At 38.5% G+C, this 14,815-nt stretch overlaps 2 protein-coding genes across 2 annotated transcripts; both read left to right on the top strand.

Annotated features, from left to right (window-relative positions):
• The first annotated feature begins 1,626 nt into the window (after window positions 1-1,626).
• LOC122092039 lies at window positions 1,627-4,244 on the top strand. The gene is made up of 3 exons (XM_042662332.1): window positions 1,627-2,997; window positions 3,128-3,317; window positions 3,475-4,244. The coding sequence occupies exons 1-3, from the start codon at window positions 2,581-2,583 to the stop codon at window positions 4,050-4,052; spliced, it is 1,185 nt and encodes a 394-aa protein (XP_042518266.1). The 5' UTR covers window positions 1,627-2,580; the 3' UTR covers window positions 4,053-4,244.
• Window positions 4,245-12,728: 8,484 nt separating this feature from the next.
• On the top strand, window positions 12,729-13,550 carry LOC122092272 (lichenase-like). Its single transcript, XM_042662600.1, has 3 exons — window positions 12,729-12,816; window positions 13,080-13,090; window positions 13,149-13,550. Exons 1-3 carry the CDS (start codon window positions 12,729-12,731, stop codon window positions 13,548-13,550), a joined length of 501 nt encoding a protein of 166 aa, XP_042518534.1.
• Window positions 13,551-14,815: the final 1,265 nt, after the last annotated feature.

Below are 14,815 nucleotides of genomic sequence, written 5' to 3'. Positions count from 1 at the left end.
ATCCAGATGGAAAGTTGATCATTGATAGATGGCCCTTCATTGCATCTTCTCTTTGTCACAGGAACCTTTTATAGATGGACCTCATCACTAGACAACTTGATGGTTTTGCCAAGGACACATGACATGTGACCAAAACCCGACCCGACCCGACCCAACCTGATCCAGTAAGTATTCTAGTTCTAACAGTTTGCATGACCTGCCTAGTTCCAGTCTCCCACACCCAATCCTCACCCAATCCTCATTTCAATATTGGGTGTGAAGAAGTGCTTACAGTTGGGCTGTGTCCAACCCGACCCGAGTGCACCTGCGAGGTTGAAACCGTAGCCCACGAGCTCTTTGATACCAAACTAAAGCTGTGGTCCTACGAGGCAAACAGAGTATGATGTGTGGTCCATGCTCCCCCCCCAATGTGAAACACCTTCCCATCCATCCATCATCCATCCCCCACTCAACGTATCATAATCATACTCCTCCCCCCTGGCTCCAACGTTCAACTAAAGGTTATAACCGTTACCTACTACAGCCCTTGGATAACTTTAATTCTACGGTTGTGATCGTATGAGATTTGTAACCAGTGGTGCCTCGCTTACCTGTACCTTCTCTGACCAATCCCTGATTGACACTTAATCTCAACAATACCCATCGCCATCCATAGAGATCGGACGCTCCCCAGCGTTTGCGTAAATGATACTCAAAATAATCAATATCCAAGAAATACCGATTCCCTGTATCCGGCTTATCATAAAATGGTGAAGTGGAAGACTCTGGATACTGGATAAGTACCTGATACACTAGTACTTCGTACGGCAGGCGATCATCGGGAGGTTATCTTTTTGGTAATTGCGTAAGGGTAAACCCGTCTTTGACGTTTGCCCAAGATCAAACGCTTGTTATTAAATGTTACATTAATGAAACACGTGGCGTGATCTCTAATCCCCAAGACATCAGCGTATGGCGCGTCCGGGCGCCGCGTGCCTCGCTCATCGCAGAACGATGCCAGTAAATTGCTTTAGCAGTAAAAGGTTGAAAAATCAAGATGCCCATCATTACCTTTCCCACTTTTAGTTGTGGGATAAAGATCAACAACTTGAGAAATTCAAATTACGAAACAGTTAACTCATCACCCTATTTTCACAAATAATTACGTGAAATACCCCTAAACTCGTCACATCGGAAAAAGACTCGCACGAATCACGAGTATTTGTGGATATGACCAATCATCTCGGCCCAGGTGCCCACTAATTTTGAATGAAATAAGTGGCAAATAGCCAGTTTATCCTCAGTTAAAGGAGTTGCTGTTTGGGTTTTATTTTCCATATTTACCCCTCACACGATCTCAAGACGGTTTCGGTACTACCAGTAGAGGGGGGAAACACCCGTCATTTAAATTTGAAAGATGGGTATTTCTGGTAGCATAAATCACTCATGATTTCCTGTAATTGTAAAAGACGCAAACGTGTCTTCGTGTGACCACGGAAATCAGAACCAACTCCGGTTTGTTCTCGGCCTCGTTACAAGTATTGCAGTTCTGATATCTCTCCTTGCCATGTAGGATTACCACGTGGCCGTTTCATCCGAGTCAGGTCGCTTCCCACCTTTAAAAAGGAAGCCCCCGTCCCCAGTTCTCTCAGTCCCACTTTGTTCCCCCTCTCCAAACCAAAGGTGTTCTTCTTTCTCTCTCTCTCTCGTCTTCTTTAGAGTTTGCACTTCGATTCTCGTCGCTGATAATCTCTCCGGAAATTTACAAATTCCCTGCCGGAAAATGAAGATTCCGGCCGTCTGTTTTTCCTTGGCTGGCCGGAATGTCCGTATCTCCCTCGCCGTCATGTCTTCCGTGAACCCTGCTTTAACCGTTTGTGGAAACCTAAGCAAGAAGCCACTTTCTTTGGCAGGTTCTTGAAGTTATTCCATACTTATTTCTCTAATCCGAAGCAATAAGTATAATAATCGGAGAGGAAGGTATCAATTTCATTCCGGAGTTTCGAATTTTGGTGGATTAATCTGTTTAGGAGCTTCTTCTTTTCTTCATCACTTCTTTGTTCGTGGAGTTGATCGGATTTTGAATTTTTGTTATGCTCTAATCTTTTCTGGTCCGATGAAAATGTTTTTCTTATGAGAGGGGGATGATCGCGGATATCAACGAGAATTTTGGTCCTTCTGTTGTTGATGTATCAGTAATGGCTCCGTCTTTTATGTCTCTGGATTAGATCTTTCTTAGCTTAAAATAGTTGGTAGATGTCTAGGAATCTCCCCCGCTGGTTCAATTCAACAAGCCCATGTGTTCGCTTTCCCGATTTCAGTGCTTTCTACTTTTGGTAATTTTCGGAGTTGAAGGTGCCAAGGACATCTAAGAGGCATGATACTTGGTAGTAAAGACCTAGTTGCCCTGGATAAGTCCTTGTTGATTCCTCAAATTCCTGGTTTGGCGTTTTGATCATCTACTGCGATTGTCAGATTGGTTTCAATGGAGTAGTAGGTGTAGCACTGACAGCGAAATTGACTTTGATTCCAAGTCGCCGAGAGATGGAGAACAGAGCTTGAACGTCTGAAATTGCCATTCATCCTTTGATCTTGCTAACCATGCCTTTTCCAATGAAGATCCAGCCGATTGATTCTTATTCCTTGGAAGGACTGGTTCGGAACGATCCGGTTAAGCCCGTCGTAAAATCGCGACTCAAGAGACTCTTAGAGCGACAGTTTCCAAGCGTTTTGAGGATTTCATCGGCCGACAAGCCCATCGTCGGTGAGCCTCAGTACATCAAAGATGGCAGTAACGATTGGGAGCCGAGTTCTGTGTGCTTGGCAAAAATGGTACAAAATTTCATCGAGGAGAGTAATGACAAGCAGCCAGCGTCAGCTGCAAAATGCGGACGGAATCGCTGCAATTGCTTCAACGGCAACTGTTCCGACAGCTCCGACGATGAATTCGACTTCTTCAATGGCTTCGGGGAGTCGGTGGCGGCAGCCTCATCTGGTGAAGCTTGCGAAATGCTCAAGGTGATTGATGATTTATTTGAATAAAAAAAAAATCTTTTTCTTCTGTTAAATTTCTTCAATTATATAGCGTGGAAGGAGTTGAGGTTTTTTTTTTTTTCCTTTGTTAATTATAAATTCTTTTGAAATGCAGAGCTTGGTTCCTTGTGCGAGCATTACGGAGAGGAATTTATTAGCTGATACTGCAAAAATTGTGGACAAGAACAAGAGCTGCAAGCACAAGGACGAGTGTAGAAAATTCGTCACTGATGGACTCATAGCTCTTGGATATGACGCTTCAATCTGCAAATCATGTTGGGATAAATCCCATTCGTATCCTGCAGGTACTTGTGCTCTTAGTTTTGAGTTTTAATGGTATTGATTCAATCCGATTTCCCTTTTAGATGCATTGAAAGAGGCGCCTTTGTAGGATATTTTACAAGCATGTATCTCCCGTTGTGTGTTTGCCCTTTCTAAAGTCCAAATCAAAACTCCTTACAGGAGAATACGAATACATCGATGTGATCGTTCAAGGAGACCGACTGTTAATTGATGTGGATTTCCGGTCAGAATTCGAGATTGCTCGGTCGACCAAAAATTACAAATCGGTTCTGCAAGCTCTACCTGCAATCTTCGTCGGCAAACCCGATCGTCTTCAACAGATCGTCTCCGTCGTATCAGATGCTGCGAAACAGAGCCTTAAGAAGAAGGGGATGGACTTCCCGCCGTGGAGGAAAGCCGAGTATATGAGAGCGAAATGGCTCTCTCCTCACACTAGAACATCAGTAGGCAAACCAACAGAAGCAAAAACTGAGTCAGAAACCGAGAAAAAGCCGAGTGTGATTACAACAAAGAATTTCTCGGGCGAATTTGAGCTGATTTTTGGGGAAAAGACCTCGCCGTCGTCGGTGACTGAATCCGGCGAGGATAGTTCTTTTCTTAGTGGTATCTGCGACGACGAAGACAAAATTAAAGTTGTGGTGTCGGAGTGGATGCCGCCGGCGATCAAACCGAAGAGTTCCCGTGGAGGCGGCAAAATTGTCACCGGTTTAGCTTCCGTCCTCAAAGAAAAACCATGAATTTTTTTTTTTTTTTTTTGGTCCTTTTTCACCCCGAGAATCAAAATTTCCTATCATGTAACCTTTTGATCCCCACCTCCCACCCCAAAACCCCTTTTTTTCAAGGGTCTGTAAGAAGTAAAGCCTGTAACCAACTACTGATATAAATCATACAATAATAATAGTAATAAAAATAACAAAATTATTATAGTATCTCTCTCTCTCCATCCTGAATGTAATTGTTCTACGAGACCTGCAACTCCTTCAAATTGAGAATTCCCGACAAATATGTTGAGATTCTCAAAGGTTACGTGTGATCTTTTAATCTCATTATTTTGGCTACTTAGTTCAATTTTCCACTTCCTCTGTATTTTTTAAAATATTTTTAAATTATTTTTTCTTGAAGAATTCCAGAGGTCTGACGATGGCAGGATCGTGCCGTCCTAACGGCGTGTGGCGGAGTCTAATCGCATCAAATTTGCATGAGGATAGATGATGATGATGAACCGTTCATCAAGAAAGACATTGAAACTGCATTTTATATACCTTTTCCTTGCCTTGCCTTGCCTTGCCTCTATTCTTTCCCTTCCTTGGAAATCCTTCCTTCCCGGTCTGCTCTTCACCTTTTTCCGTCGTGTGATCTTGCCACCATGGGGAGCCTAAAAGCCTGGTTTGCTTTTTACGAATTCGTTTTCACGTGAAGGAAACGGAAAGGTCGGTGTGAATGGCAAGAGTTCCAATAGTGGTGAAGAAGACTGAAGAAACTTATCCAATGCTCTGCTTAAAATGACGAGATTACCCTCCTTGGAATATGAGGGTCACTGTTTGTTTGCAGAGAAGTGAGATTCCTTGAAAACAATGATGGGCAAGTTTCTTGAAGTGCTGAAACGTTTAGGCATCTCGGCATATTCTATTATATTCTCAGCACATTTTTCTTTATTTTGATTTTTTTTTTTTTTAATGCAGGTAAAAAGGAGGGAAAAGAGAGAGAGAGAGAGAGAGCTTTTTGAAAGTTACTGTTTTATTTCTTTATTTATGAAACAATCATTGCACCTGTTGTATCTTTATATATTTTTAGTTACTTATTTGTGTAATGTTACAGCTACTATGGAAATCTGCTATCAAAGGTGGGCCCTTATCAGTTATCACAGAGGAGGATCGAGTATTATATGGGCGGTTGTGGCTTATGGGGTCCGCTTTCTGTATAAGGGAAAATAATAATAAATACTAAAAGAAAAGTTTGCCAAAGTTCACAATAGTAATGCTTTGTGAAAGCAACTTCCCAGCTAACTTTGTCTCTCAGTTTTGCTTCGGCGGGGAAGCCATAGTTAGATTGCTAATGATAAATAGTGATAGGTTAAGTTAAAGCTGCAAGAAAACCGAGATTTGAAATTTAATTAATTCCATATTGGTGAAAACCCTAGATCTTTGTCTACTTTATCGTTTAGGTTTTTTTTTCAATTAAATATTTAATCATATCTATAGGGTGCCACGTGGTTCCATTGTGGGGTCAGTTGAATGTCAGTATCACAAGGAGTAAAGAAGAAATAAGAAAAGTTCCAGATTACCATAGGCCAAGTGTTTTCTTGGCTAATATTTATGCCCAATGAATGGACTGCTCTAGAGTCTAGACACGTGGAAGTTTCATATGTTCCCAATATCTCTCAATGACACTATGACAGCGTATATAGCAACGTTACACTTAAAAAAAAAAAAAAGTGTTGAAAAAAATTTAAGAGCGATCATGACCCGTATAAGACGTTGAAAGAAAATTAAGAGTGGAGGTTGGAAAAATGTGGAGTTGGACTTATGAAGCCTGTGATTCTGAGTTTCACTTTCCTTATCTTCTTAGGATTATTCACATGAGGGGAAAAAAAAATGTAAGTTTTCATGGTCATAAAAATATCTATTTGTCTTTATGGATAAAATAGAACACCATCCAAATATATCACTTTATATAAAGATTTATTTTCTTATTTTGTAAGTTGGTTTATGGGTTTAGATTCTCTCAAGGTCTGTACCATAGGTATAAGAGTAATTGATCCTCAGTCTTTGGCACTAAGCAACCTTGGAGTAAAGTGTAAACACTTAAAAAGAACTATCTAATTTCGAATGAGCATCGTGAATCTTAGTTTAAAAGTGTTGTGGTATGATACGATCCCATATAAAGCATACGGGAGTTTTGATATCATTATTACTTTTGAATTGAGAAAAGCAATAAATAGGTTTAGTTATACCACCAAAAGAAAACTATTTAAAAGTTTTTCTATGTTGGGTGGAATTTCCCAGCCAAAGCCCAAATTTAGGCCCAAATTCAATTAAGACATGTTAAACACATTTCATGCACAAGATGACAAGACCACCACGAAAAGTGTGTGGGAAATTTGTGAGAGGCTGCGTTTGGTTGTAAGAGAAATGGGAAGTGAAGTGAAATTTTTTTCCCTTTTGAGTCGTTTGATTGTAACAAAAATAAAGTGAAATTAATTTACCATAGTTGTTTGGTTGGATGTAAAATTGATATAAAATATATGTAAAATTTTAAAAAACTAATAATCCAACCTAACTCCTCAAAATAGATTGGGGAGGGGGAGGGGGAGGGGAGGGGGGGGGGGAGAGTACCTTTCAATCCAAAACCCACCCAATTCCTCAAAATTTATATTGGTTATGTGAAGCAGGTCATTCAAGGTCTGTACCAAATCAAACCAAATGCCACTAGATACTATGTTCTATCACTAACCAAAATAAACTATTTCATTCTATAAATCGAATGAATGTAGCATAAATAAATATTTAAAATAATATAAAAGATGATTATAAAGAAAATAGTAATAGATCACAAGTGATAACGAGTGAAAGGTCCATTCTAAAAGTCTTTTGGTCAAAACAAACCCAATAGGTATGTAATGCTCCATCTGGCTCAAACCCAAAGTCTTTTGGTCAAAATAAATCCAATTGAGTCTCATGAGAGAGAGAGAGAGAGAGAGAGAGAGAGAGAGAGAGAGAGAGAGAGAGAGAGAGAGAGAGAGAGAGAGATTGTTGAGAGTCATGGGCGGGGTGAGAATCGCGAGAGTGGGAGAGAAGTAGGGTTTTTTTTTTCTTCTTATTTTGGTGGGGAAATAAAAACGCTAAATTTTAATGGTTAAGTGAAATTTTTTTCACATGTAAAATATATTTTCCTTGCAATAAAACATCTAATTTATTTTTTCTAGAAAAAAAATTCCACTTTATATAAAAACTTTGCATTCCTCTTGCAATCAAACAAAGCCAAAGAGAAAAGAAAATTCCACCCGAAGCAGAGTTTACTTGTGGACAAATCAACCACATAAACCAAAAAAACATATTGGGCTAACCCTGTAGAAAGTGCCAAAGGGCGAAGGTGAGATGTCCCCTTAAAAAAAAAAAAAAAAAAAGGAAAAGAAAAGAAAAAGAAAGAAAGAAAGATGTAAAAAAAGACAAATGTGAGGAACATACAGGTTTGCTTTGTTAGGCTAAAAAAGTAGGTTTGAATTATACTGAATACTTTAACTGATGGATCTTCAGAACTAAAAGAACCCCTTGACCTCTTTCACCAATGCAAGCAACCTGCCCACTCTCTCTTTTACCTCTCCTCATCTCCTTTCCTTCTTGCTTTATTTTATTTCTTGCCCTTTATTTTTTTTCTTAATTTAATGTTTACATTGATTTCCTTAACAAGTATGGATAGAGAGAAGTGTTCTCTTCTACGCTTCCACTAATCCAAAACATTACATTTGGGTTTGGATAATAAAAATCCCCAGATTCCTGGGTTAGAAAGAACAACCATCTGCTTATACATTTAATATGTTATTTTTTTTTATACATGCATTTCAATGAGTGGATCTTGAACCCATATGAGCTGATGGGTTGTTAATCAGGGTATGAAAAATCGGATCGCGAGGTCGAACCAGATCCAACCAATTCTAGAGTAGTTTTGATCGATCAAATCTAATCATCCCGGACCAATCCGGATCTTGACTCTTGGTTTATGGTTGACCAAAAGGAATGGGTTAAAGTTGAAATTCAAGTATGGAAAAAAGTTTCCCGCAAAACTAGAGTACTATTACCCTCTCGCATGATTGTTTATTAGTTAACCAAAAGAAATGGGTTCTTTGTGGATAATACCATTTTTTGGATTGCCGTTGGCAATGTTTATTTGGAAATAGATAGGTTCCAAATGAGGATGAGTCCTGTTGGTAAATGGACTTATATGAAAGCAGGAAACAAGCCTAGCCCATTTGTTAAATGGACTTATATGATAGCAGCCAACAAGCCCAACAATGATGACAATCCGTGTGTGGGTGGTTGGGCTGGATTCAACTATTCAATTGATTAGACGGCCTAGTCAGTTCGGCTGGAGATTTCCTATAAGTTTTGTCCACTAAAAAAAAATATGGGAGGAGGTTAAGGATGCCGTGGGGACTGTTTCAAGGGGAGGAGAGGGACATAGGGAACGTTTTTTAAGGGGAGGAGGAGAGACATAGACACATATTTAGGTATATCGACAGAATATACAGCATTTTCACAAGAAAATATTGTAGTTGTGTATTATTGGACCAAGTTTTCCTGCACCCACCGTGAAAGAGAATCTATTAACAGTAGGGGTCAAGAGTGGGGGAGTAGTATAAGGGGGTATTTAAGGGTTTGTGAACCCTAGGATCAGGCGGTGAGGTTCAACGAAACTTTCTCCTTAATCATTACTAATACAAATGGATTCTGTGTCTTCATCTATTGAATTTTGATGAGGATTCTCCCTTCTTCCTCTCTAAATATAGCTCATCATCAATGAAGAAATTCTTTATAAACTCCATTGATTGCAAGGGAAGTGTAGGGAAATATTCTCATTTCTTGTAAAATATATTTCACTTTTTGGACAAATATTTGCATAATCCTTGCAAATAGACACCAAAAGTGATTTTTTCTTAAAACCAAATGGAGGCTTAATTATTTTAAGGGTTTCCCATGATGCCAGAGTGGGAAACGTACACCCCTAGGAGGCGCATGATTGATTTGGTTAATAGAGCTTGGATTTAAAAAAAAAAAAAAAAAAGAAGTAACAAATACGGATCAGACAGATCTACCCTTTTTTTTCTTCTAAAGAATAATTTATTTTATGATTTTAGCCCTGAACCATATATGTAGAACAGAAGATTAGGATCAAGGATCTGTTAAGGCAATATTGTTTCGATTTAACCGATACTAACCGTTCCATTTCGTTTTTTAAAACCATAGTGTCCGGCCTAGAGTCTAGATTACTCTGCATTCAAGGAAGGCCAGACAAATCCCAGAGTGAGTTGGGCTAAAGTCTGGGCTTGCTCAAAGTCATGGGACAACATGGTCCATCGATGATGTCAAATTAAATGAGTACTTTCTCGAGAGATACAAAACTCCATCACAGGGTCACATCAAAAGAGAGAGAGAGTACCTTTCAATCCAAAACCCACCCAATTCCTCAAAATTTATATTGGTTATGTGAAGCAGGTCATTCAAGGTCTGTACCAAATCAAACCAAATGCCACTAGATACTATGTTCTATCACTAACCAAAATAAACTATTTCATTCTATAAATCGAATGAATGTAGCATAAATAAATATTTAAAATAATATAAAAGATGATTATAAAGAAAATAGTAATAGATCACAAGTGATAACGAGTGAAAGGTCCATTCTAAAAGTCTTTTGGTCAAAACAAACCCAACAGGTCAGTAATGCTCCATCTGGCTCAAACCCAAAGTCTTTTGGTCAAAATAAACCCAATTGAATCTCATGAGAGAGAGAGAGAGAGAGAGAGAGAGAGAGAGAGAGAGAGAGAGAGAGAGAGAGAGAGAGAGGAGAGTCATGGGCGGGGTGAGAATCGCGAGAGTGGGAGAGAAGTAGGGTTTTTTTTTTCTTCTTATTTTGGTGGGGAAATAAAAACGCTAAATTTTAATGGTTAAGTGAAATTTTTTTCACATGTAAAATATATTTTCCTTGCAATAAAACATCTAATTTATTTTTTCTAGAAAAAAAATTCCACTTTATATAAAAACTTTGCATTCCTCTTGCAATCAAACAAAGCCAAAGAGAAAAGAAAATTCCACCCGAAGCAGAGTTTACTTGTGGACAAATCAACCACATAAACCAAAAAAACATATTGGGCTAACCCTGTAGAAAGTGCCAAAGGGCGAAGGTGAGATGTCCCCTTAAAAAAAAAAAAAAAAAAAGGAAAAGAAAAGAAAAAGAAAGAAAGAAAGATGTAAAAAAAGACAAATGTGAGGAACATACAGGTTTGCTTTGTTAGGCTAAAAAAGTAGGTTTGAATTATACTGAATACTTTAACTGATGGATCTTCAGAACTAAAAGAACCCCTTGACCTCTTTCACCAATGCAAGCAACCTGCCCACTCTCTCTTTTACCTCTCCTCATCTCCTTTCCTTCTTGCTTTATTTTATTTCTTGCCCTTTATTTTTTTTCTTAATTTAATGTTTACATTGATTTCCTTAACAAGTATGGATAGAGAGAAGTGTTCTCTTCTACGCTTCCACTAATCCAAAACATTACATTTGGGTTTGGATAATAAAAATCCCCAGATTCCTGGGTTAGAAAGAACAACCATCTGCTTATACATTTAATATGTTATTTTTTTTTATACATGCATTTCAATGAGTGGATCTTGAACCCATATGAGCTGATGGGTTGTTAATCAGGGTATGAAAAATCGGATCGCGAGGTCGAACCAGATCCAACCAATTCTAGAGTAGTTTTGATCGATCAAATCTAATCATCCCGGACCAATCCGGATCTTGACTCTTGGTTTATGGTTGACCAAAAGGAATGGGTTAAAGTTGAAATTCAAGTATGGAAAAAAGTTTCCCGCAAAACTAGAGTACTATTACCCTCTCGCATGATTGTTTATTAGTTAACCAAAAGAAATGGGTTCTTTGTGGATAATACCATTTTTTGGATTGCCGTTGGCAATGTTTATTTGGAAATAGATAGGTTCCAAATGAGGATGAGTCCTGTTGGTAAATGGACTTATATGAAAGCAGGAAACAAGCCTAGCCCATTTGTTAAATGGACTTATATGATAGCAGCCAACAAGCCCAACAATGATGACAATCCGTGTGTGGGTGGTTGGGCTGGATTCAACTATTCAATTGATTAGACGGCCTAGTCAGTTCGGCTGGAGATTTCCTATAAGTTTTGTCCACTAAAAAAAAATATGGGAGGAGGTTAAGGATGCCGTGGGGACTGTTTCAAGGGGAGGAGAGGGACATAGGGAACGTTTTTTAAGGGGAGGAGGAGAGACATAGACACATATTTAGGTATATCGACAGAATATACAGCATTTTCACAAGAAAATATTGTAGTTGTGTATTATTGGACCAAGTTTTCCTGCACCCACCGTGAAAGAGAATCTATTAACAGTAGGGGTCAAGAGTGGGGGAGTAGTATAAGGGGGTATTTAAGGGTTTGTGAACCCTAGGATCAGGCGGTGAGGTTCAACGAAACTTTCTCCTTAATCATTACTAATACAAATGGATTCTGTGTCTTCATCTATTGAATTTTGATGAGGATTCTCCCTTCTTCCTCTCTAAATATAGCTCATCATCAATGAAGAAATTCTTTATAAACTCCATTGATTGCAAGGGAAGTGTAGGGAAATATTCTCATTTCTTGTAAAATATATTTCACTTTTTGGACAAATATTTGCATAATCCTTGCAAATAGACACCAAAAGTGATTTTTTCTTAAAACCAAATGGAGGCTTAATTATTTTAAGGGTTTCCCATGATGCCAGAGTGGGAAACGTACACCCCTAGGAGGCGCATGATTGATTTGGTTAATAGAGCTTGGATTTAAAAAAAAAAAAAAAAAAGAAGTAACAAATACGGATCAGACAGATCTACCCTTTTTTTTCTTCTAAAGAATAATTTATTTTATGATTTTAGCCCTGAACCATATATGTAGAACAGAAGATTAGGATCAAGGATCTGTTAAGGCAATATTGTTTCGATTTAACCGATACTAACCGTTCCATTTCGTTTTTTAAAACCATAGTGTCCGGCCTAGAGTCTAGATTACTCTGCATTCAAGGAAGGCCAGACAAATCCCAGAGTGAGTTGGGCTAAAGTCTGGGCTTGCTCAAAGTCATGGGACAACATGGTCCATCGATGATGTCAAATTAAATGAGTACTTTCTCGAGAGATACAAAACTCCATCACAGGGTCACATCAAAAGAGAGAGAGAGAGAATTTAGTTCATACCACGGTTTGAGGGATTGGATCAATTCAGGCCTGTCTAATCTTTATTTTTTGGTCAAAATAGGAGGAGAGTGAAAATTTTAAATTTAAATAAGAAACAATTATAATTTAAAGGATAATTTACAGTGTCACATTTGTAGAATGTCACAATTATAAAAACACCTCTTCTATTTCACCAAATTAAATTTAATCATGGTTAAGGAATGCTATGAAATGATGTTTTTGCCCTTATGAGTAAAACATGGATAAGTTACCAATTTCATTATCCAAAAAATACCCATCTTTACCATTTTACCATTTCATTTCCTTTTCCTTTCTCTCCTTTTCTTCTTCTCTCTATACCTGCGACTTGAGTTGACGTCGGCATTAACAGAGTAGGCGAAGAAAGGGTAAACATTCACCATGAGGTATGAACCCATCTACCAGAAAAAATCCAGCATGGGCTTTATCACGGTCTCGATTAGCTCCGGTTTGAAGGATCCCGCGGAAGAAGAGTACGAGTTCTGCAGAGCATTGAGGGCTATGGGTGAGGACACCTTAATGGAGAGTGAAGATTAAATTCTCTCTCTCTACTCTTCTTATGTGTTTTTCTCTCCTGTCTTCCCCACCTCACACTCACTCACTCCACTCTCCCCACTTCCTCCCCATTATCCTCTAGACTCTTCACTCTTCTTCTTCTTCCTTCTCTCTCTCTCATGCTCTGTTTCTGCTTCTTTCAGAACCAGAGCATGGAGCGGCTCACCATTCCTTGCTTCCTCTTACTTCTCTGCATCTTCGCATTTGCTGCAGGTAAGAACATGGTATCTCTATCTCTATTCCCTTCTGCTTTTTCTTTAACTACTGTTTATCTCTTTCTAGTTGTCTCTAAAACTTACATTTGCTGATGCGGGTTCCATCGGAGTAAACTACGGGCGAGTAGCAAGCAACCTCCCTTCTGCAATGAACGTGGTTCAGCTCCTCAAGTCTCAGGGTCTCGAGAGGGTCGAGCTCTTCGACACCGATCCCGCAGTGCTTAAAGTCCTTGCTGGTTCAGGCATCAAGGTCGTCGTCGACTTGCCAAACGAAAATCTCTGCATGGCCGCAAAGAGACCATCTTTCGCCTATGCATGGGTTCAAAAGAACATCGTCGCTTACTACCCAGCTACCCAAATCCACACCATTGCCGTCAGGAACGAGCTTTTTGTTGACCCAGACAACGTGACAAAGTACCATAGCCCGGCGATGAAAAACGTGAATTCGAGAGAAGAAACACATGAATGACTATATAAGAGGGGTTTCACCTGGTCGCGGCAAGGTCTTGCGCGTCGTTGTTAGTCGCCAAAGCGACTATCGCTGCAATCGCTGGTGGTTCAATAATTACCATTTGGGAGAAAGATAAATTAGGTCTTCGAATGGGGTCCAACAATTAAAACATGGGTGAAAGAAATATTAACTTATTGTAAGGGTATTTTTGATACTTCATATTTTATAAGGGTAGAAGTATCCTTAATTTCATTTTTATTCTCTCTCGTTCCATTACTTATAGGTTGTTCATTTAGCCTATAGAGGTGCAAGAGTGAATCATTGACCATCCTTGGACTTATGTTAGAGCCACAAGTATCTAACAGGTTGCCAATAAGCTAGATGCTCAAACCCATCCTTGTAAGAATTGAGTTGACTATTTAAGAAGAAAACAAATAACCATATAGCACCCCTTTATTTATTTTTTGGGTGGGGGCAAAAAACCAATAGCACCGGTAAAGTGACGAGAAAACATATATTAGGATATGATTTTGGTATCGAATAATAAATGGGACAAGACGATTCTGGAATAGTACTCCAATGAAACCAGTATCAAAATACCAATTAGGTATCAGATAAAACCAAAATTGCCAATAAAATACCATTTGAAAAGATATATATTTGTTCTCTTATTCAAGTTTTATGGCAATATTTTGACATATTTGGGTGGTAGTTTCTCTTATAGAGGTTTCAGATGATAGACCTTTAGTTCTATTATTATAAACTTGTTTAGTGATAGCACTCTACATCGGAGCTTGTTTATTTTGTTATCATTAATTTTTACTTGTTATTTTTTTGAAGTTCACATGTGATCTTTTTTTTTTTCCTTCCTTGTTTTTTGGGTAGAAGTTCACATGTGATCTTAGATGGTTTAAAGAAGTAAAACCGTAAATGATTTTGTATTTTAATTTGCTTTCTAAAGTAAAGCACCTTAGATCTCATGATATGGAAAAATCCATAAAACTAATAAGGGAGTCATCTCATTGGGAACTATTGAAGTTCTTCTCCCTTTTCCAATGTTTAGAACTGTTTAAGAATCGGTATTGTCCCATCCTGTTAGTAAACGAGACTACATGTGATCTAGATTTGGTCCCATTAACTAAATGGACAGTACTTAAATTGGCATCTTTGGTACCGATATCGGTACTGAACGATCCCAAATACCATGATCCATCCCAATTGACACCCTTACTTGAAAGTACATAATCTCCAATAAATATACAATAAATTGATTAAAAAAAATC

Source organism: Macadamia integrifolia, chromosome 10, assembly GCF_013358625.1.
Source record: "Macadamia integrifolia cultivar HAES 741 chromosome 10, SCU_Mint_v3, whole genome shotgun sequence".
NCBI classification, from domain to species: Eukaryota; Viridiplantae; Streptophyta; class Magnoliopsida; order Proteales; family Proteaceae; genus Macadamia; species Macadamia integrifolia.
The sequence above is the reverse complement of the archived record's forward strand: the minus strand, read 5'-3'. Positions and strand labels throughout refer to the sequence as shown.